The 24,314-nt window shown below is 35.2% G+C and overlaps 1 protein-coding gene across 3 annotated transcripts in view; it reads right to left on the reverse strand.

Annotated features, from left to right (window-relative positions):
• Positions 1–24,314, reverse strand: part of SUPT3H (SPT3 homolog, SAGA and STAGA complex component) — a 560,098-nt gene that overhangs the window by 284,768 nt on the left and 251,016 nt on the right. For all 3 annotated transcript variants that reach the window (XM_032340149.1, XM_032340151.1, XM_032340148.1), the window contains exon 3: positions 11,342–11,426. In XM_032340149.1, coding sequence (XP_032196040.1) covers positions 11,342–11,426 — 85 coding nt within the window. The remainder of the gene's footprint in view (positions 1–11,341; positions 11,427–24,314) is intronic.

Raw genomic sequence — 24,314 nt, forward strand, 5'->3', positions numbered from 1 at the left:
GGAACAACGCCAAAGGCAAGAGAATCAAGGGCAAAAATGAACTATTGGGATTTCATCAAGATCCAAAGCTTTTGCACAGCAAAGGAAACAGTTAACAAAATCAAAAGACAACTGACAGAATGGGAGAAGATATTTGCAAACGACATATCAGATAAAGGACTAGTGTCCAGATTCTATAAAGAACTTAGCAAACTCAACACCCAAAGAACAAATAATCCAATCAAGAAATGGGCAGAGGACATGAACAGACATTTCTGCAAAGAAGACATCCAGATGGCCAACAGACACATGAAAAAGTGCTCCATATCACTCGGCATCAGGGAAATACAAATCAAAACCACAATGAGATACCACCTCACACCAGTCAGAATGGCTAAAATCAACAAGTCAGGAAATGACAGATGCTGGCGAGGATGCGGAGAAAGGGGAACCCTCCTACACTGTTGGTGGGAATGCAAGCTGGTGCAGCCACTCTGGAAAACAGCATGGAGGTTCCTCAAAATGTTGAAAATAGAACTGCCCTATGACCCAGCAATTGCACTATTGGGTATTTACCCTAAAGATACAAACGTAGTGATCCAAAGGGGCACGTGCACCCGAATGTTTATAGCAGCAATGTCCACAATAGCCAAACTATGGAAAGAACCTAGATGTCCATCAACAGATGAATGGATCAAGAAGATGTGGTATATATACACAATGGAATACTATACAGCCATCAAAAGAAATGAAATCTTGCCATTTGCGACAACATGGATGGAACTATCATATGATCTCCCTGATATGAGGAAGTGGTGATGCAACATGGGGGCTTAAGTGGGTAGGAGAAGAATCAATGAAACAAGATGGGATTGGGAGGGAGACAAACCATAAGTGACTCTTAATCTCACAAAACAAACTGAGGGTTGCTGGGGGGAGGGGGTTTGGGAGAAGGGGGTGGGATTATGGACATTGGGGAGGGTATGTGCTTTGGTGAGTGCTGTGAAGTGTGTAAACCTGGTGATTCACAGACCTGTACCCCTGGGGATAAAAATATATGTTTATAAAAAATAAAAAATTAAAAAAAAAAAGAAAGAAAGAAAGATCCCAAATACACAACCTAATTTTATACCACAAGTATTAAAAAAAAAAAAAAAAGAACAAACTAAGTCCAAAGAGAGCAGAAGGAAATAATATAGATCAGGCAAAAATAAATGAAATAGAAACTAGCGACATGATAGAAAAAAAAAAATGAGGAATTTTTTTTGAAAATATAAACAGACTGACAAAGCTGTAGCTCAACTAATGAGGAAAGAAAAAGAGGACCAAGTAAACAAAATTATAAAATAAACAGGAGAATTATAACTGGTATCACAGAAATGCAGTTCATAAAAGGATGCTGTGAGCATTACATGAAAACAAAATGGATAATCTAGATGAAATGGATAAATTTCTAGAAATATACAGAAATATAGAGTTTACCAAGACTGAACCATAAAGAAATGGAAAACCTGAACAGACCAATACTAAGAAACTGAAGCAGTAAATCAAAATCTTCCAATAAAGAAAAGCCCAGGATCAGAAGTTTCACTGGTAAATTCTACCAAGTATTTAAAGATGACAATCCCCAAACTCTTCCAAAAACTGAAGAAGAGGGAACACTTCCAAACTCATTTCATGAGGACAGCATTAAACTGACGCCAAAGTCAGATAAGGACACTACAAGAAAACCACAGGATAATGTATCTGATGAATACAGATTCAGAAATTCTCAATAAAATTCTAGCAAACCAAATTCAAAAGTACATTAAAACAATCATACACTATAATCAAGTGGAATTTTTCCCTGGGATCCAAGGTTGGTTCAATATACACAAATCAATAAGGATGATATGTTACTTAAATAGAATGAAGCTTATGACTCTCATAATAGATACAGAAAAAACATTTCACAAAATTCAACACCCTTTTATGATAATAATTCTGAACATATTATGTAAAGAAGGAATATAACTCAATATAATAAAGGCCATATATGACAAGTCAATAGCTAGTATCAAGTGAAAGATTAAAAGTTTTTCTTTTAAAATCAGGAACAAGACAGGATGCCCTTTCTCACCACTCTTATTCAACATACTACTGGAAGCCCTACCCAGAAAAATTAGGCAAGAAATAGTAAGAAATAAAAAGTATTCCAATTTGAAAGGAAGATATAAAACTCTGTTTTGCAGATGACATGATGTCACATGTAGGAAATATAAAGAATCCACCAAAAAAAAAATTAAAGCCGATAAATTCAGTAAAGTTACAAAATACAAAGTCAAAATACAAAAGTCAGTTGCATTTCTATACACCAGCAATGAGCTATCTGAAAGAAAAATAAAGAATCACATTTACACTAGCATAAAAAAATAAAATATTTAAATTTAATTAATGAGGTTAAATGTCACTACACTGAAAACTGTACAATTTTAAGGAAAGCAATTAAAGGCAACACAAAAAATGGAAAGATATCTTGTGCTCACAGATTGAAATATTAGTATTACTTAAATGTCCGTATTAGTCAAAGCCATCTATAAATTCAATGCCATCCTTATTAAAATTTCAATGGTATTTTTCACAGATAGAAAAGACAATGCTAAAATTTATATGGAACTGCAAAAGACTCTGAATAACTGAAGCAATCTTGAGAAAAAAGAAGAAAACATCACAGTCTGATTTTGAAATATACTACAAAACTATAGTAATTAAAAACATGATACTGGCATAAAAATGCACACAAAGATGGATGATATAGAATTAAGATCCCAGAAATATGCCTATGTACACACAGTGAACTAATATTTCATAAGGGAGCCGAGAATATTCAATGGAGAAAATAGTCTCTTTAATAATGGTATTGGAAAACTGGATACCACATGTTAAAGAATGAAATTAGATTTCTATCTATCTCACACTACTCACAAAAATTAACTCTAAATAGAATACTCAAATATAAGAACTGAAACCATAAAACTCTTAGAAGAAAACTTAAGTGAAAAACTCCCTGATATCAATGATATTTTGGATAGGACATTTTTAAAAGCACAGCAAAAAACAAACAACTGAAGAGTACAACAAATTAAAAAGCTGCAGAGTGAAAATCACAATCAGTAAAATGAAAAAGCATCCTATAAAATAGGAGAATATATGTGCAAACCATATACCTGATAAGAAGTTAATATCCAAAATATTCAGGGATATATACAACTCCTTAGCAAGAAAAGAATATTAAAAAAAAAAAAAACTGCATAGAATGAGGGACAGGAAGCCTCAATCCTAATTCCAATCCCAGCACTTAATAAGCCTGTGTCTTAGACGAGCTATTTCTCTATACATGGACATTCAAATTGGAACATATCCTCCTCTCTGTTTTCCCCCTTGAGATTTAATGCTTGTCAAATAAAACATGAACATAAAAGATGGTTGGAAAACTTAAAATTGGGGAAGGATCTGAATAGACATTTTTCCAAAGAAGATACACAAATGGCCAAAAGGTAGATGAAAAGTGCTCAATATCACTTATCATCAGAGAAATTAAAATCAAAACCACAAGAAGATATTATCCATGCTAGAAGGACTATTATCAACAAGATGGGAAACTACAAGTGCTGGCAGGGATATGCAGAAAAGCAACCCCTTGTGCACTGTTAGTAGAAAAGTAAATTGAGAAAGCCACAATGAAAAACAGTAGGAAAGTTCTTAAGAAAATAAAATTAAAAACAACAACAACAACAACAACAAAAAAACCTGCCATAAGAGCCATCAATTCTACTTCTGGATGTATATCCAAAAGAAATAAAATCTTTGAAAAGATATCTGCACCACAATATATACTGCAGCATTATTTACCATTGTCAAGACACAGAAACCACCCAAATGTGGATCATGGATGAATGGATAAAGAAAATGTAGTACACATGCACGTGTATGTGTCTGTGTATGTGTAATGGACTACTGGCCACTGAAAAAACTCGTGCAATCCCTGCCCTTTGTAGTAACATAAAATAAACCTTGAAAGCATTATGCTAAGTCAAATAAGTGAGAAAGAGAAGATCTCATTATACGTAGAATCTAAAAAAACACCAAACTCACAGAAACAGAGAGTAGACTGGGGGCTGCCAGGGGCTTAGGGGTGGAAGAAATGGGACAATGTGGTTTAGAGTGTATGAATTTCCAAATATATAATGGATCAGTTCTGAGGACCTAATGCACAGCATGATGACTACAGCTAATGAAACTGTATTGTATACATGAAAACTGTTAAGAGTATAGATATTAAATGTTTTCATCACTCATGCCAAAAAATGTTAAATATGTGAGGTGATGGATGTGTTAACTAATCCTAACATGGTCATCATTTCACAATATAAACAGAAAATCGTGTTATCGTACACTTTAAATTTACAAATGTTACATGTTAATTGTATCTCAATAAACATGGAATAAAAGAATTAAAGCAAAAAAGAGTTAAAGAGTTAAAATGGAGGTACCTGGTTGGCTCAGTTGGTTAAGTGGCTGCCCCTGGCTCAGGTTATGATCTCAGGGTCCTGGGACTGAGTCCCACATAGGGCTCCCTGGTTAGCGAGCAGTCTGCTTCTCCTGCTCCCTCTGCTCTCCCCTCCCCCGCTTGTGCTTGCGCGTGCTCTCTCTCTCTCTTAAATAAATAAATTTTTTTTTTTTAAAGAGTTAAGATGTATAGAGAATTATCAGATGGCGGAAAACACATAGACCTACATATTTTGTTATGGCTACAAATATACAATGCTAAGAAAGGACTAACTTTAAAAACATTTCTCTATTACTCTTTTCATCTGAAGAACTCATTCTAATACAGGCCTTGATACAGGAGAAAAAAGCAAGATCTTCCTCTAGTAAGGTGTCTCATTCCATTTTACTTTTAGTGAGATTTGGACAGGGTCAATCTTACAAGCATAGATCAAAATTATTATCCAAATAATACACAGATTATTACATATATATGTAATAATAAGTCCTAAGCAAATTCTTCTTCATATACTGCAATGACCATCATGAAATAACTTCTATAAGTAACTTGGAACTTCTATATTTGAAATGAAAGAACAATATAAAAATGTGTCCATAGTTCAAAAAGGGATATTATAGCACAATAAGATACATTTTCACATAGTGTAATAGAGAATAAATATTATGATTAAAATGAAAAATACAACAAATTGACTAAATAGTAGATTAAAGACTACAGAAGAATCCGTGAAGTTAAAGATAAATCAGTAGAAACTACAAAGCCAAACAAAGTAACAGCAAAACAAAGGGGAATTTTTTTTGAAAAAAAATTTAGAGGTTCTCAGAGATTTGTGAAACAATAGCAAATACTTCAGCATACTTGTCACTGAAATTGAAGAATAAAAAACACAAGCAAAAAATAATGGCCAAAAACTTCTGCAAATTGGCAGAAAACACTGGTTTCCATATCCAGCAATATCAGCAAACTAGCAAGAAAGATAATCATGAAGAAAGTCTGTCCTCCATACATCAAACTTCTAAGATCCAACAATAAAGAGAAAATCTTGAAATGAGCCAGAGAATGGTAACATGTTACAAACAAGGGATCAAATGATTAATATAAGCCCTGCATCAGAAACCAGATATGCTGAGAAACACTGGAGTGGCACATTTGCACAGCTGGAAGGAAAAGATGAGCAACTAGAATTTCACATATAGAAAAGACAGACCTCAAGAAAAAAGGTGAAAATAGGTATGTTCAGATGTAGAAACTAAAGATAATTCATCACTGGCATACCTGTACTATTAAAAATTTCAGTGTTTTCAAGCTGAGTAAAATTATTTAAATGGCAACTCATACGTATAAGAATAAATGATGAGCATAGAAAACGGTAACTATGTGGGTAAATGTAAAAGATTATACATACTTCCTTCTGTATTTTAATCGCTTTAAAAGACAGAGGACTCTTTAAAGGAAAAGCAACAGCATTGCGATGTGAAAATAAGAGTATGTATAGATTTAATACACTAAATAGTAAATGTCTGATCATATTTTTAAGGTAATAGGACACATAGAGACACAGGAGCAAAGGAGAGAATGCCACGTTAATATGGAGTAAGAGAAAATTAGCTACCGACTGAAAATTCTATATCCAGTACTTTAAAATTTGTACTTCCTTCTAGTCTCCATGTTTTCTTTTTTAAAATTATTATTTTTTTTAATTTAGATTTTAGGTAGTTAACATGCAACACAGTATTGGTTTCTCAAGTAGAATTCAGTGACTCATTACTACAGCAACTCCCAGTGCACTTCATTCCAAGTGCCCTCCTTAATACTCATCATTTATCTAGCCCATTCACCACCCACCTCCCTTCATCAACTCTCAGTTTCTTCTCTATCATTAGAAGTCTCTTATGGCTTGTTTCTCACTCTCTCTCTCTTTTTCTTCTTTTCCCCCTCCCATATGTTAATCTATTTTTTTTTTTTAATTCCACATGTGGGCAAGATCATGTATTTGTCTTTCTCTAACTAGTTATTTCACTTAGCATAAAATAATGTAGCTCCAGGGACGCCTGGGTGGCTCAGTTGGTTAAGCGGCTGCCTTCAGCTCAGGTCATGATCCCAGTGTTCTGGGATCGAGTCCCACATCAGGCTCCTTGATCGGCAGGGAGCCTGCTTCTCCCTCTGCCTCTGCCTGCCTCTCTGTCTGCCTGTGCTCGCTCGCTCGCTCTCTAATAAATAAATAAATAAAATCTTAAAAACAACAACAACAACACTGTAGCTCCATTCATGTCATTGTTGCAAAATGGCAAGATTTCATTTTTTTGATGGCTGAGTAATATTTCATTGTGTGTGTGTATACCACATCTTCTTTATCCATTCATCAGTCAATGGACACTTGGGCTCTCTCCATAATTTGGCTATTGTTGATAATGCTGCTCTAAACATCAGGGTGCATATACTCTTTGAATCTGTATTTTCATATCCTTTGGGTAAATATCTAGTAACACAATTGCTGGATGCTAGGGTAGTTATATTTTTAACATTTCAAAGAACACTTATGTTGTTCTCCATAATGGCTGGTCCAGTTTGCCACTACCAATAGCGCAAGAGTGTCCCCCTTTCTCTGCAACCTTTCTAACACCTATTGTTTCTTGTGTTGTTAATTTAAGCCATCCTGACAAGTGTTAAGATGGTATCTCATCATGGTTTTGATTTGTATTTCCCTGATATGAGTGATGTTGAGCATCTTCTCATGTGTCTGTTAGCCATCTGGATGTCATTTGTCATTGTCATGGAAAAGTGCCTATTCATGTCTTTTGCTCATTTCTTAACTGGATTATTTATTTTTGGGGTGTTGAGTTTGGTAAGTTCTTGGTAGATTTTGGATACTAACCCTTTATCACTTATGCCATTTGCAAATATCTTCTCCCATTCTGTAGGCTGCCTTTTAGTTTTGTTGATTGTTTCTTTCACTGTGCAGAAGCTTTTTATCTTGATGAAGTCCCAATAGGTCATTTATGCTTTTGTTTCCCTTGCCTGAGGTGACATGTCTAGTAAGAAGATGCTATGGATGACGGTCAAAGAGGTTTCTAGGATTTTGATGTTTTCCATCCCACATTTGGATCTTTAATCCATTCTGAATTTATTTTTGTGTATGGTGTAAGAAAATGATCCAATGTCATTCTTCTGCATGTTGCTATACAGTTTTCTAAGACTACGTGTTGAAAAGAATTTTTTTTTTCCATTGGATATTCTTTCCTGCTTTGTCAAAGATTAGTTAACCATATAGTTGTGGGCCCATTTTTGGGTAGTCTATTCTATTCCATTGATCTATGTGTCTCATTTTGTGCTAGTACCATACTGTCTTAACGACTACAGCTTTGTAATATAGCTTGAAATCCAGAATCACAATGCCTCCAGTTTTGTTTTTCTTTTTTAGAATTGCTCGGCTATTTGGGGTCTTTTGTGGTTCCATACAAATTTTTGGATTTCTTGTTCTAGCTGTGTGAAAAACGCTGGTGATCTTTTGACGGGAATTGTATTAAATGTGTAGATTGCTTTGGGTAGCACAGACATTTTATCAATGTTTGTTCTTCCAATCTATGAGCATGGAATGTTTTTCCACTTCTTTGTGTCCTCTTCAATTTCTTTAATTCTATAGTTTTCAGAGTGCAGATCTTTTATTCCTTTAGTTAGATTTATTCCTAGGTATCTTATTGTTTTGATGCAATTGCAAATCAGATCAATTCCTTGATTTCTTTTTCTGCTCCTTCGTAACAGTTTTACAGAAATGAAACAGATTTCCATGCATTGATTTTATATCCCACAACTTTGCTGAATTCATGTATGAGTTCTAACAATTTCTGGTGGATAATGCACCAGGTTTTCTGCATAGAGTATTATGTCATCTACAAATAGTGCAAGTTTGACTTCCCTTGCCAATGCAGCAAGGGAGGAAGGGTCCTTAACCTACAAGGAAAGACAGATCAGGTTCACAGCAGATTTGTTCACAGAGACTTGGCAGGCCAGAAAGGAGTGGAAGGAAATACATTCAAGATGATGAATGGGAAAAATATGCAGCCATGAATTCTTTATCCAGCAAGGCTATCACTGAAAATAGTAGGAGAGATAAGAGTTTCCCAGACAAATAAAAACTAAAGGAGTTCATGACCACCAAACCAGCCCTCAAGAAATTTTAAGGGGGACTTTGAGTTGAGAAAAAAAGCCCAAATGCAACAAAGACTAAAAAGGACAAGAAAACATCACTAGAAACACCAACTCTATATATAACACAACGGGACTAAATTCATCTCTCTCAGAAATAATTCTGAATGTAAATGGACTAAATGCACCAATCAAAAGATATAGGGCATCAGAATGGATTAAAAAAAAGAAGATCCTTCTATATGCTGCCTACAAGAGGCTCATTTTAGACCTAGTCTCCATGTTTCTAATAAAAATTCTGTCTTGCAGGTCATTGTTCCCTTATGATAATGAATCTGGGTGCTTTCAGGATTTATATTATGTCTTTTGTATTCAGCATTTTAACATGCACTTCTTTGGGTTTACCCTGCCTGGAGTTGGCTCAGTTCCTTGAATCTATAGATTTATGTATTTCAGTTTCAGATGTTCCATTTGCAGTAATAACAAAGATCAAATACAAAGGAATAAATGAAATAAATATGTGAAGCGTATAGAAGATAAATGTTAAAACACCCATGAAAGACAGAAAAGTGGTTTTCAAAAAAGGTAAAGACAATTCTCTTTTCTTAGATGGAGTCAACATTCTTAAGATGCAGTTTTCTCTAAGTTGATTTATAAATTCATGAAATTTCAATAAAGACACCAAAAAGGTATTTTATGAAGCTAGAAAAATCTAATACTAACATTCATATAAAAAAATAAACATACAGAAATAACCAGGACCACACAGAAAGAAAAATTGGGGAGTCTAGCTGTAACAATCTTTAAAATATACCATTAAAACTTACATAATTTAAAATTTATTATCATATGCATAGAAAAATAAAACATTGGTAATAAATATAAAACCATAAATAGATCCCAAATATACTTATTCAGTATATGATAAAGGAGGCATCTCCAATCATTAGGAAAAGCATAGGCTTTTTAATAAATGATGATGGTATAACTGGGTAGTCATTTGGATAAAGATAAAATTAGATCCACATCTCACATGATAACAAGAGTAAACTGCAAAAGGATTAGGACCTAAATATTAAAAAGGAAACCATACAAGTCTCAGAAGGCAACATGGGTGAATACCTCTTTAAATTTGGTATAAAGTAAGTCTTTCTAACTATGTTTCAAAATTCTAAGACAATAAAAGGTTGATATATTTGGCTTTGTTGAAATTAAAATATTTGTATGCCTTAAAAAATCATAAAAACAAAGTCAAGAGGTAACATTCACACTGAAAGAATATATTTGTATCATATACTACATGGATTGATATCTTTAATATATATGGGACATAGGATCAACACCCTAACGGACAAATGGGAAAAGGACATGACAATGTAACTAATGGCCAACATTATAACAACTTAAGCAATACAAATAAATAATGATATAACTGCTGAATGATCTTAAGATTAAATTTAAATATACATTAGTACATACAAATACATATTAAAAACTGAATAAATAAATGGTGATAAAGGATAGATACTCCTTTAAGAATAATTGCAATTAAAAAATATAAAAAGGAAAGAAGAAAATAGAAAACCACTATTAGGCAAATACCAACAGTCATAACGGTCTCAGACAAGATGCACTGACAAATGGTAAAATAAATAGGCAAAAATTTTTAGAGAAGGAAAATATTTGCAGAGCCACAAAATAAATCCCCCCTCAAAAATACTCCCCCAAGATATTTATTACAAAATGAAGAAACTTGTAATTTCATTATAGTAAAAAAATTCAGCATATATTCAACCTTAACTAATTTATCAAGGTTAAAATCATAAATAAAACATCAAGAACATGACCATGTTGATGTGACACACTGAAAAGGACCCATCACTTCCACAGTGTTCTTGGCAAAAATGTAGAGCCACGTTCTAATCATAAGAAAACATCAGACTGAAAAAAGAAGAACGTCTTATAAAACAACACTCTGGCATGTTTAAAAAGGTGTCAAGGCCATAAAACAAGGAAAGATGGAGGAAGTATCCTAGAAAAGGGCTGACTACAAAGACAAGGGAGCTAACTACATGTGTTACCCCAGACTGGATCTTGAGACAGGAAAGGAATATTAAAAAGAAAGCTGATGGAAACTGAATAAGGTCAGTAATTTCTTTAAAAATATTATACCAACATTGTTGCCTGTTTTTGATAATTGTACTGTGGTTACATAAGATGTTAACAGAGGAAGATGAAAGGTATCTGAGAATTCTATGTACTATTTGTGCAGTTCTTTTATAAGTCTAAAGTGCAATATAGGAAAGTTTTGAAAAGCGTTTTACAAAAACTGTCGTAATCGTGACAGAAAGCAATTCAGTGTTACCAGAGGGTCAGGGAAGCAGGGAAAGGACTAAATACCCAGGGGCACAAGAGAACTGTTTTGGATGTTGAAAATATTCTATATCACAATTGTGTTCATAGTCACAGGACAGTATTCAGTTGCCAAAACTCACCGAATTACGTACTTACAGTGGTAAAATTTTGTTTTATGTAAATTACACCTCAATCCACCAGACAAAATAAAAAATTTCGTATATAAATACAATCTTTAAAGACACGTGTTGGGTTGCAATTGCAATATAAGCAGAATGGAGAAACATCAAATAAGATTACACATGCTCTTACCAGATTAATTAACTGCGTGTGTACCACATCTTCTACCAAAAGTGCCGTTTCATGAAGAGGCCTCCTAGCATCACCTAAAGAAAACCTGTCAAAAAAAAAAAAAAAAAAAATTAAGCATACCAATATTAAAGACTGTAAAACTAAGAAAGGCAAAAAGTGAAAGATATTGATTATCATAATCTGTTAATAAAGTACAGATTTTTCTCTCAAATAACGGAGTGGATGTACAATTCTCTATGGACAAAGAATTACATCTTTCCCAAACAAGCTACAACTTCCAAAGAGAATACAGTGTTAGCTATGCTATTTCTTGATCTCTGTAGTCGTTTTTAAGGGCACTTACTCTTTTAAATGGAAAATATTAACAACTACCTCATAATATTGGCCACTAGAAAACCATGTTACTGTATCTAAAGTACTAATAAAGTAACATACTAATAGCCATTTTGAAAATTATAAAAGCAAGCAATGTAATTAAACCAGTAATGTAATTAAAATGAAAAGCTTCTTAGAAAAATGTATATAAATGCCATAATTTATCATTTCTAATTATATACAAGCAGAATGTCAAGAATGGATTATTGATCTTAAAAGTGCTTTTCTCAAGTTTCATATGTAGACCAGATGTGCAGAGAATCCCTTCCTGGTAAATGACATTTGAAAATGCACAATACTATATTAACAAATTAGTTTGCTTTAATCAGTTTGCTTTAACCAGTAGTGTGGGAGATAAAACAGAAGGCTGATAAGATGAGAAAATCAGTTTCCCTGGATACGAGAGCCCTGGAACCAAAATTTATTCTGAAGGCATCTAATTATTCATAGTAGTCAATAATCTGGATTTTGTCAAGTGTTGTATTCAAGATATAGCAAAGAACGCTGGGACCACAAACAAGGCAGAAAATCAGTTTGAGGAACCAAATGCACAGTGATATCTGGTATGTATGAAAGCACTTTGCCTATCTTGCCTGAGGCTACAGGTGAAAGAACAAAAAATGTAATGCTGGTCTGAGGACAGACAAATGGAACAGAATAGAGAGCACAGAAATAAAACTTTACATTATGTACAACCGATTTTTGATAAGGGAACAACCAAGCTGTAAGAGATAGTCTTTTCAACAACTGATGCAGGGAAACAAGATATCCACATGCAAAAGAATGAAGTTGGATTCTAACCTTGTACCATATATGAAAATAAACTGAAAACAGATCAAAGACCTAAATTAAAAAGCTAAACTATAAAACTCTTAAAATAAAACTGGGAAATCTTCATGACCTTGGATTTGGCAAAGGTTTCTTAACTAGGACACCAAAATAACAGGCAACAAAAGAAAATATAAATAAATTGGAATTCATCACAATTACAAACCTTTTATACATCAAAGGACAAGACGGTGAAAAGACAACCCACATAATAGGAAAATATTTGAAAATCATAGATGAATAACCAGAATATATTTATAAAACTCTTATAACACAACAATAAAGAAAACAATCCCAATTTTAAAATGGGTAGTAGACTTGAACAGATACGTCTCCAATGAAAATATACAAATAGCCAACAGCAAATGAAAAGATCCTCATATAATCAGTCATTAGAGAAATGCAAATCAAAACCACATTGAGTTGCTACTTCAAACCCAGAAGAATGGCTATTACCAACAAAATGGAAAATACTAGCTAGGATACAGAGAAACTGGAAACACTGTACATTGCTGGAGAAAATGCAAAATGGTACAGCCACAGTGGAAAATAGTTGGGTGGTTCTGGAAAATGGTAAACACAGAATGAGTTTTTGACCTAGCAATTCCACTCCTGAGTATATACCTCCAAATTAAAATTGAAAACAAGGATTCAAACAGGTATGTATACACCAATGATCATAGTAGCTACATTATTCAGAATTGTCAAAAGGTAGAAATAACCAAAATCTCCATTAACCAATGAACAAATAAAATATATACATACAATGGAGTATTATTCAGCAATAAAAAGGAAAGAGGTTCTGATACATATTCCTGCATGAATGAACTTTAAAAACAGTATGCTAACTAAAATAAGCCAGACAAAAGTGACAGCTGTTGTATGCTGCAACTTATATGACTTATCTGGAATAAGAAAATTCATAGAGATAGAAAGTAGACTAGTGGAACACAAAGGGATTGGAGAGTTTTTGCTTAATGTGTAGAGAGTTTGCCTGGGATGAAAGAACTTCTAAATAATAAACAGTGATGATGACAGCACATTTTGAATGTATTTAATGTCAGAGAACTATATAGTTAAAAGTAAGTAAACAGGTAAATTTTAAGTTATATATGTTTTACCACAATAATTAATATGGATGAAAAAAATTAACCAGACTAGATCCAGCTATAAAGATAATTAGGATTCAGAACAGCGTATCTTAGGAAATTGCCCATAACACATCGTGGGTAATAACAAAATACCACGATCAATGTTGTGCCAAATATGATGATACTGTGGTGAAATGGATAAATTTCTAAAAGAAAAATACAAATGGTCAAAGCTGACTCAAGAAGAAATAAAAAACCTGAATAGTTTTATAAATTTTAAAGAAATTAAATCAGTAGTTAAAAATCAAAACCAAAGCAAAGAAAAACAAACCACCTTACCTCATCTGTAATTTTGTACCCAACATGCAAAGAATAGATTATTCTAATTTGATACAACTTTTAAAAAGAATACAAAAAGACAGATACTCCCTAATTCATATATTTAGGCTAGTATAACCTGGGTTTCAGAAGTAAAAAAGCAAGAAAGAAAGTAAAATTACACATATAATTTACTCATGTACATAAACAGAAAAAAATCATAATTAAAGGGCTTGAATAAAACAAAAGGTAGAATGAGGAAGAATTTATTTTCCCTCCTACTCTGCACCTATGACCTCTCGGGAGCTCTTCATGATTAATTAACAGAAAAAGAGAAGACTCAGGCCCTGGTTTACATACCATCTGCATGATATGCAGGCACCACCCAAAAGTTAACAGCCTGGAGCACTGCAGTCCCCTTCTGGAACATCACTTAAAGATAGCAGCTAAGGGAAATTCTCCTAATGGGAAGAACTCCCAATGGGAAGAATAGAACCCTGTCATCATTCAATGGGGCTCATGAACAAAGTGGTCATGGTGGGAGGGATGGAGGATATGCAGTGCCCAGTGATATGGACTTCCACTAATCAATGCCATCTTTGTTATAGCCCCTGCTGAGTGCCCATCTGTCAGCAGCAAAGATCAACACTGAGTTTCTGAACTTGCTCCATTCCCCAGGATGATCAGCTATCCTCCTTGCAACAAGCTGATTACATTAAGACCACTCCCATCCTGAAAATGAAAGGGTATGATTCTTACTAGAATAGACATTTACTCTGGATATGGATTTGCTGTCCCCACATGCAATGCCACTGCCGAAACTACAATCTGTGGACTTACAAAATGCCTATTTGGTGTCATGGTACTCCATACAGCAATGTTTGTGATCAAAAAACACTTTTCAGCAAAGGATGTGGTGTACTGGGTCTATGCTCAAAGAATTCATGAGCACTAGTCTTAACGTGTTCCCCACCATTATGAAGTAGCTGGTTTGACAGAATGGTGGGAATGGCTTTTGAAAATCCAGCTACAATGCCAACTAGGTGGAAATACCTTGTAGAATTGGGACAAAGTTTTCCAGAACACTTACACATCCTGTGAATCAACATCCAGTATATGGTGCTGTTTCTCCCACAAATAGAATTCACAAATCCAGAAATCAAGGAGTGGAACAGTAGTGGCAGCATACATTATTATCCGTAAAGACCCACCAGCAAAATTTTTGCTTCCAGTTCCCATGACCTTATGATTTGCTGGCCTTGAAGTCTTTTCCAGAGGGAGGAATCCTTTCACATTTATTCCACTGACACAACAATTATTCCATTGAAATGAAACTTTAAGACTGTAGCTCAGTCACTTTGGATTCTTCATGCTTCTGAGTCAACAAGCAAAGAGGGAGTTACTGTGCTAGCTGGGATGAGTGATGTTGACTACCAACTGGAGACTGGACTGGTTTGCCACAGTGGAGGTAAGGAAGAGTATGTCTGGAATACAGGAGCTCTCTAAGGAGATCTCTTAGTATTACCATGCCCTGTTATTAAAACCAATGGAAAATTACAACACCCCAAACCAGGAAAGGCTATTAATGACCCAGATCCTTCAGGAATGAAGGTTTGGGTCATTCCACCAAGTGAGAAGCCACAACCAGCTGAGGTGCTTGCTGAAGGCAAAGAAAATACAGAATGGGTAGTAGAAAAGGGTAGTTACGTATACCACCTAGTCACATTACAAGTAATAAAAACAAGGACTGCAATCATTATTTCCTCATTTTGTTATAAAAACGTGTGTGTTTGTGTGTGTGACTACTGGGCAAATATTACTGTTTCCTTCCTTTCCTTTTTCCCTTATCATGTAACATAAAATGTACTGGATTAATAACATAATATTTAAATATTATTAATTTTACATCATAGTAAATGTAAAAACTTAAATTTAACCTTAAATTTAAGAATTAATCTCATCTTCTGGGAAATGTGTTAACATATTTTCAGTTGTACAGTGGATAACTGTATCAAGTTTGGCAAAATTATGACCTCGTTATTGTCTTTATTTGGAGATCAAGAATAGTTTAAGGAGGGGTGCCTGGGTGGCTCAGTGGGTTAAAGCCTCTGCCTTCGGCTCAGGTCGTGATCCCAGGGTCCTGGGATCGAGCCCCATGTCGGGCTCTCTGCTCCGCTGGGAGCCTGCTTCCTCCTCTCTCTCTGCCTGCCTCTCTGCCTACTTGTGATTTCTCTCTGTCAAATAAATAAAATCTTAAAAAAAAAAAAAATAGTTTAAGGAGATGTATATGAGTGTCAAGGTGACATGGGGTAATGCTTAATTTTATATCTTAACCTGACTGGGCTAAGAGTACCTAAATATTTGGTTAAACATTTATCTGGACATGTCTGTGAAAGTATTTCTGAAGGAGATTAGTTGCTTGAGGCAAACTGCCCTCTCCATCATGAGTGGGCTTCATCCAATCTGTTGAAGGCCTGAAAAGAACAAAAGGCAGAGTAAGGGAGAAACACTCCCTCTGCCTATCTTCAAATTGGACCATCAGTCTTCCACTGTCTTTGAACTCAGACTGGGACTTATACCATCAGCTCTTTGCTTCTCAGGTTTTCATACTGTTTGTTCCTCTGCTCCATTTTGGTTTTTGAATTTCACAATGTACATCTTTTTACTTTATGTATTATTAACAAATTATTATGGTGGGTCACTATTTCTACTACTTTTGTTTTTTAGCCTTCGTACTAGATGTATGAATGATTTACTTACCACCACTGAAACATTTGAGTACTATAAATTTAACTGGTGGAATTTGCACTTTTGTATGTTTTCCAGTTACTAATTATTATTCTTTCATTTCTGCTTGAAGGAGTCTCTTGAACATTTCTTTCAAAGCTAGTCTAATGGTCATGAACTCCTTCAACTTTTGCTTCTCTGGAAAACTCTATTTCCCCTGCAGTTCCTAAGGTCAATGTTGCCAGGTCAACTATTCTTGGTGGCCAAATGCTTTCTTTCAGCACTTTGATTATTATCATGCCACTTCCTTTGGGTCTGCAAAGTTTCTGTGAAAAAAATTTGCTAACAGTCTTCTGGGGGTTCCTTCATATATAACAAGTTGATCTGTGGGTTTTAAGATTCTTCCTTTGTCTTTAACCATTGACAATTTAATTATAATGTGTCTCAGTTTGGGTTTCTGGATTCATCTGATTAGGAATTCTGTGGGCATCCTGAATCTGAATAACTGTTTCTTTCCCTTGGTTATAAAATTTTTCAGCCATTATTTCTTCAAATAAGCTTTTCACCCCCTTTCTCTCTCTCTTCTCCTCTGGTACCCTTATAATACAAATATTGGCCTGATTGATGGCATCTTCAGTTAAAGTATCTTTATTCTTTTTTACTCTTTTTTCTTTTTGCCCTCTGATTAGATGAATTCCACTGCTCTGTCTTCAAGTTCACTGATCCTTTCTTAGGGTTCATCTAGTCTGCTATTAAACACCTCTACGGAAATTTTCAGTTCAGTTATTATATTCTTTAACTCTATGATCTCTGCTTTGTATTTTTTAATATTTTCTATCTCTTTGTTAAAATTCTCACTTTATTAATGCATTGTCCTCTTGATTTCAGTGAGCACCTTTATGACCATTATTTTGAATTCTTTATCAGGTAAATCACTTATCTCAGATTCTTGGATTTTATCTTATAATTTTGGTTAGAACATTTCTTTCTCTTTCTCCATTTCCCTTCATTCTCTGTTTTGATTTCTATGCATTAGATAAAATAGCCACCTCTCCCAGTCTGGACAGAATAGTATTCTGTAGGGAATGAACCTTATTATTCAGCCCTAGTTCTTGACTGTCTCTCTAAATATAACCTTCTTCGTTCTTAGAGACTCCTAGTCACTTAGGTAGGCCAAGAACTATCAGTGTCCCATAGAAGAAGATCTCAGTCAGCACACTGATTTAGGCTGATTGGAAGCTGGACCCCGAGGCCATATATTTTAAAGTATTCAAAGAGGCTTCCCTTAGGAAATGACTAGTAGATGCATGTTTCTCTCTGTTCCCTCTGTGCTGAACCCTGGGGTGATAGCTGGTTGAGAAGTATTTCCTTGCTTGCTAAGGTCCCATGGAAACGGCAACTCAAGATTTGTTGGCCACCACCGCCAGATCAAGAGATGCCTCCCTTAGGCAACAGCCACAAAATCCAAGTCACCAAATGTGTGCAAGAGCTCTCTGCAGGTTGATACTCTTGAATTAGATCTGGCCAGAGGGAGAATGAAGACAGCTCCCCAGTATGTGGGGAGGTTCACAACCAGCCCCTAGATATGTACCAAATTAGAAACCTGACCCTTAATCAGTAGTTTTTAAGATATGCAAATAAGGCCTCTTTCCAGGAAAGAGGAGAAATGGGCATTTCTAACTGCTGTCTCTATGCTGACCCTTGGGGGAAAAAGTCAGTTAAAAACTTTATTTTGGGGGACCCAGAAATGCAAGCCCCAATGGCCGTCACAGCCAGCATGTCCTTTAGATGGCAGTCCCTATTGTGGTAATTATTTCACAATACATGTAAATACAACCTTAAACTTATACAGTGATATATGTCAATTATTTCTCAATAAAAATGGGGAACAAAACCTGCAGCCTGAAGATCAGGCTTCTCACTTAGCATATGCCTGCAGTATTCCCTCTGCCCCACTGTGGTTCACGAGTATCTCCATGAAAGGAGCATAAGCACATATCTAGTCATCCAGCTTTTGTGACTGCCATCTAGAGGACACACACGCAAAAAAACCAACCCAAAGAGGTCTGCACCAAGACACAAGGTAAATAAGATGGCTGAAAGTAGTGATAAAGGAAGAATTTTAAAAGCAGCAAGAGAAAGTAAAGAAGTGACATACAAGGGAAACCCCATAAGGTTATCAGCAGGTTTTTCAGCAAAAACTTTGCAAGCCAGAAGGGAGGAGCATGATAAATTCCAAGGGCTAAAAGGAAAAAATCTACAGCTAAGAATACTCTATCCAGCAAGGCTTTCATTCAGAAGAGAAGGAGAGATAGAGGTTCCCAGAAAAACAAAAGTTAAAAGCAAACTAGCCATGCCCCTGTCACACATGCCATCAGCCTACGGGTTCCAAATTCACAGTCCAGCTGCCCTCCTGCCCTAGTGAGCACGCACGGCCTGTCACCTGCTCAATGCCAAGTCAACATGCCTTCACTTCAGATTGATGAGAACTCAAACTGACACTCTCTCCCTCAAATTCCACCCCTTGAGCTCATTTGTGCACAAAAATGGGCACAATTATAATAGCAGAATGAAGCAACCCAGTGACACTAATTCTATGGAATATATAATGGAGAAAAGGAGTATGCTAGGCTGAGAACATTTCCAACAAGCACATCAAAGGACAATACATACAGCATGCTTCTGGTTCCTAAAAGAAACAAACCCAGGAAAAATAAAATGAGGCAAAATCAGAGAGGGAGAAAACCATAAGAGACTCTTAATCCAGGAAACAAACTGAGGGTTGCTGGAGGAGAGGTGGGTGGGGGATGGGGTAACTGAGTGATGGGCATTAAGGAGGGCACATGATGGAATGAGCACTGGGTGTTATATGCAACTGATTAATCACTAAACTCTACCTCTGCAAAAAGTAATACACTGTTAATTAATTGAATTTAAACTTAAAAAAATGGAAACCTCCCCCCAAAAGAATGCAAATAGTCACCTTTCTGGGAAAGGCTGGGAGACAGGCCTTTCTGTCTGCTGCCACTGAGCTGAGCCCTGGAGGAAGAGCCAAGGTGAGTCCTTGGGAGTCCTGGCAACCCAGTTATGAACTGTTCCTTTTTTGCTATCATCTTGTGGACAAAACCCCACTGGCTTTCAGAGTTAGTTGCTATGGGAGCCCATCCTTCAGGTGGAAGTATTAAAACTTGGGGCACTGGATACTGGATCCAAATCTTTTGCTCCTCAGGGACAAGCTAGTTCTGAATTCCTACCTAATTATGTGTCACAGTGCCAAGACGGGGTTTATAGCTAGTATGTCTCACCCATTCCTTCCTGTTTAAAATAGATTTTTTAAAAAAATCTCATTTGCTTAGCATACGGGAGTTGCTCAGCTGGTTTCTGAATTTTGTTCAATGGGAATTTTTCTGTGTATAGTTGCAGATTTGGAGTGTTCATGGAAGGAGGTAAGTTCAAGAGGCTCCTATGCCACCACCCTAGACTGGAGTCTTGGAATTCTTAGGCTTTCTACTGACACTAAAATTTATACCACTTGTTTTCCTGGATCTCGTGCCTCTGGATTCAGATTGTAACTTACATCATCAGCTCTCCTGCTCCTTGGACTGGAAATACCATTGGCACTCCTTTGTCTCCAGCTTGGTGACTACAGATCTTAGGACTTCTAGCTGCCGTAAGTGTACAGCAAATTCATTCTAATAAATCACTTCCATACACATATATACAAACACACATGTACGAACCCTACTGCTTCTCTTTCTCTGCAAACAGGAAAATATGCCCAGGAAAACAAGAGTGGAACACATATCTACTAATGATAATAATTAACTAAAATATGAGAAGAAAAAAATTACCTGATCATCTCAACATATACAGGAAAATCACTCAACAACTATTCATGATGAAAATTTTAGCAAACTTGGACTAAAAGGCATTTTTTTTTCATCTGATTTCAAAAACCATATAGGAAACTCATATACTCAAATACATTCATACTCTTTGAAATTCATACCAGTATCAGGACTCCTACTGCCCTACTTTCACACAGGTATCACATGCTTCTCAAAGGTTTACATTACACCATTTTGCTTATACAAAAGATCTATATTAGTACCTTTTTTTTTTGCTAATTTAGAGAAATCAAAGAGGAAATCTGAGTTTATGACAAAGTAAAATTCATGTTCAGCATCTGGTTTACAATAGACTGTTATAAATGCAGGCCACATCCCAAACAGTGAGAGTTACACCATGAAGTTCCTTTCCCAGAGACTACACTCAGCATCTCAGCATCAGGCTACCATAGCTTGGAACTGTGTCTACGAGCATATGTTCTTTATCTGGACTTATTTTGTATATTCACTAGTAAGATATATTCAAAGGTATTAGAAAAGCCTAAGTGAGGTTATTTTTTCAGGTCTGGGAAAACTTAAAAAGTCTTCCATATAAGTTAATGGTAATTATGTCTTACTTTACACCATTTTGGCTTAGAAAGGTTTCAAAGGAACACTCTACTTTTGGATTGGGGGGTTGAGGGGAACTTAAAATATTTAAAACTGTAGCCAGAACATTAAGAGAAGAAAATGTTTAAACTACATAAAGATTTAAAAAAGAATAAACGAAAGCACTCTTATTTACATATAATCTGGGTATCTACACAGAAAATAAAAAATAATTGGAAAACAAACTATTTGATTTAATAAAGGAAGTTATTGGTATGTTTTTCAAATACAAGATCAATTCACAAATATCATCATCAACACAAAGGAAGAATAAACTCATTAAAACAGACAGCAGAGTGGTGTTTATAGGAGTCAAGGGTGAGGGAAATGGGGAGATGTTGCTTAATGGGTACAAACTTATATAAGATGAGTAAGTTCTAAGGACGTAACATACACCATGGTGATTATAGTTAATAATATTATATTTTACACTCAAAAGTTGCTGAGAGTAATTTTTAAATGTTCTCACTGCATAAAAGCAATGGTTATTATGTGACGTAATGAAGGTGTTAGCTAAAGCTATGTAACCATTTTGCAATTATTTGCATATCAAATCAACATGTTCTGTCCCTCAAACTTACTCAATATTATATGTCAATTATATCTCAATAAAGCTGGTGAACTTTTTTCAAAATGCAAAGGCAGGAAATGCAGTTAAAAAGAAATATAAATCGGTTCTAAACTTTTTATGAAAGAGCTAAGAGCCAAGAATAGTCAAGACACTTTTGAAGTAGAAGGATATGTCCTACCAGACTCATTATAAAGATATAGAATTAAGACAGTGTGTAACTAGTACAAGGACAAACAATAAACCAATAAAAACGGAAAAAAAAAAAAAAACGGAAAGGAAGTAAAAAGCCCACATTAGAAAGTAAGCTCCACAGAGGCAAAAATCTTGTTTTCATGGATATATATATATTCAGTAATTAATTCTTTGAAATGCTGAACAAAGTTTCCCTTCCATTATTTAAATTATTTAGTATCTCACTAGACAAAAAGTACAAAGTTACCTAAGTGAAATTACTGACTCAAAGATAACAAATTCAATTCACATCTCTAGTAAAAAGAACACTTTAAAAATACTCCTTGTATTAATGTACATAAAATGTACAAATTATCAAATTTTACCTAATAAAAAGTTAAAATTTTTCTACTTGAAATCATCATTAGCATAAACATGTAAGCTACCTAAAACTTGTCAAGTGTCTAAAACTAAGGATGAGATTTGATGAGCACTCTATTTTAATTTTCAAGGTTGCTAGTATCTCAGCTTTAATTCCACAGTTTTTCTCACATTACTTCTGCCAATTTTTTTCCCACACACAGAAAGCTAGATATTGTCCTAGTGATTTTTGGAAAACAGAAATGAAAACCACCATACCTAGCCACAGTCACTTCCTCTTTGCTCTGTAATGTATATGATATTTTAAAGTCACTTAAGGACAAAATCCAAGTAACTGACACTTATAAAAATCTTTTGATTTTTTTTTTTTCCATTAAAGACCTACCTTACTATTTCCTGATGCCGTGACTGACTTGTCCTGGGTCTGGTTCCAACAACTAGAGCCTGATAAACCATTCCTTCATATACTGCCTAGATGCCTCTAATAATACCAGTACTCTAGACCAGCCTCCACTAAACATCTTTCAGGAAACTGTCCTAAAAAGGCTATCCCTGCCCTGGTCTCCTGCAGTAACTTCACTGCTATAACACACCAGCCTCCATTTTAGGAAGGACAGAACTTTAAGAACCATGGTCACAGCAAGCAGTTTAAGTCCAAAGCAATCCTGCTGGACTCTACCTAATGATGATAGTGGCAGAGTCACCCACAGCCTTTCTCACCCAAACAAGACTGGTTTGATTCAATTTCAGGATCAGATGCTTCAGTGAGCACTAGCTCACGCAGCTAGCTCTATAATTCCCTCATTTGAGTGCATGATGAAAGTACGAAATAAGCAAATTATTTATGATGTAAAGTTGCACTCCTTATTATGTACATTTATACTCAGATACAGGAGGGTGTATGCTGAATAAAACCATGGGATATTATTCCAAAAGGAAGAAGAACTTAACACTCAGCCTTTCAGTATTTTTGTTATGTGTATGCCCAAAACAGTCTACAGTTGGGGGCTACCCTTCAAACAGACATCTATTAGAGGGAAAAAAAGACCTACTAATAGAAAGCATGTAAGTTAAAATAGAAGAACTAGTTGCAGAGACACTTCCAAAACACAAAAAATACATTTTTAAAACTATACATTGACTATTACTCTAGTCACTATGTGTTTTGAAAAAATATGCTCTAGGTCAGCAGTTTTTGATATTAATTTTAAAAATAATTAAAAATCAAAAAAAGGAGGGAAGAAAGATGCCAGATATTTGTTATCTTACTCTAAGTTGAGCCCCTACTTAACATTTTGTTAGTAATTCATGCCAAGATGCTTCCCAAGTAAGTATATGCTTCCACTACCTCTGTAAATTCTAAAGCATTATTCAGTTACTAAAATCTTTAGCTTAATTCCAAATCCTACATAAATGTATATATCTGATTATGTCCTCAAAGACCCATAGTTCTTATACCCACTTACCCCCAAGAGTGAAAGGCAATGAACCCCCAATTCTTTTAATGGTTTTAAACAGGAAAAAAAAAAAAAACTTTTTGAGCAAGCACATACCGTATGAAATACTTCTCTCTTTTTAAGATGTGTGTGTACACACACACACACACACACACACACACACACACACACAAGCATTTCAAAGAAGGTAAAAATAAAACAAAAGGTATTTTTAAAGTATTATTTATTGGCATGGGAAAGCTTTTTGCCTTGATTAAAAATATATGTATTTTTTTTAAAGATTTTATTTATTTATTTGACAGGGTGGGGGAGAGAAAGAGAGAGAGATCACAAGCAGGAGGAGCAGCAGGCAGAGGGGGAGGGAGAAGCAGGCTCCTTGCTGAGCAGAGAGCCTGACCTTGAGCTTGATCACAGGACCCTGGGATCATGACCTGAGCCAAAGGCAGCCACCCAGGTGCCCCAAAATATGTATTATAAGCACCACAAGCACTTGCAATTTGCTTAGGACTAAGAGGTTCTCCAAGTTATTCGCTACCAAATAAATTAGCTTAATTAATA

This window comes from Mustela erminea, chromosome 4 (genome assembly GCF_009829155.1).
Source record: "Mustela erminea isolate mMusErm1 chromosome 4, mMusErm1.Pri, whole genome shotgun sequence".
NCBI lineage: Eukaryota > Metazoa > Chordata > Mammalia > Carnivora > Mustelidae > Mustela > Mustela erminea.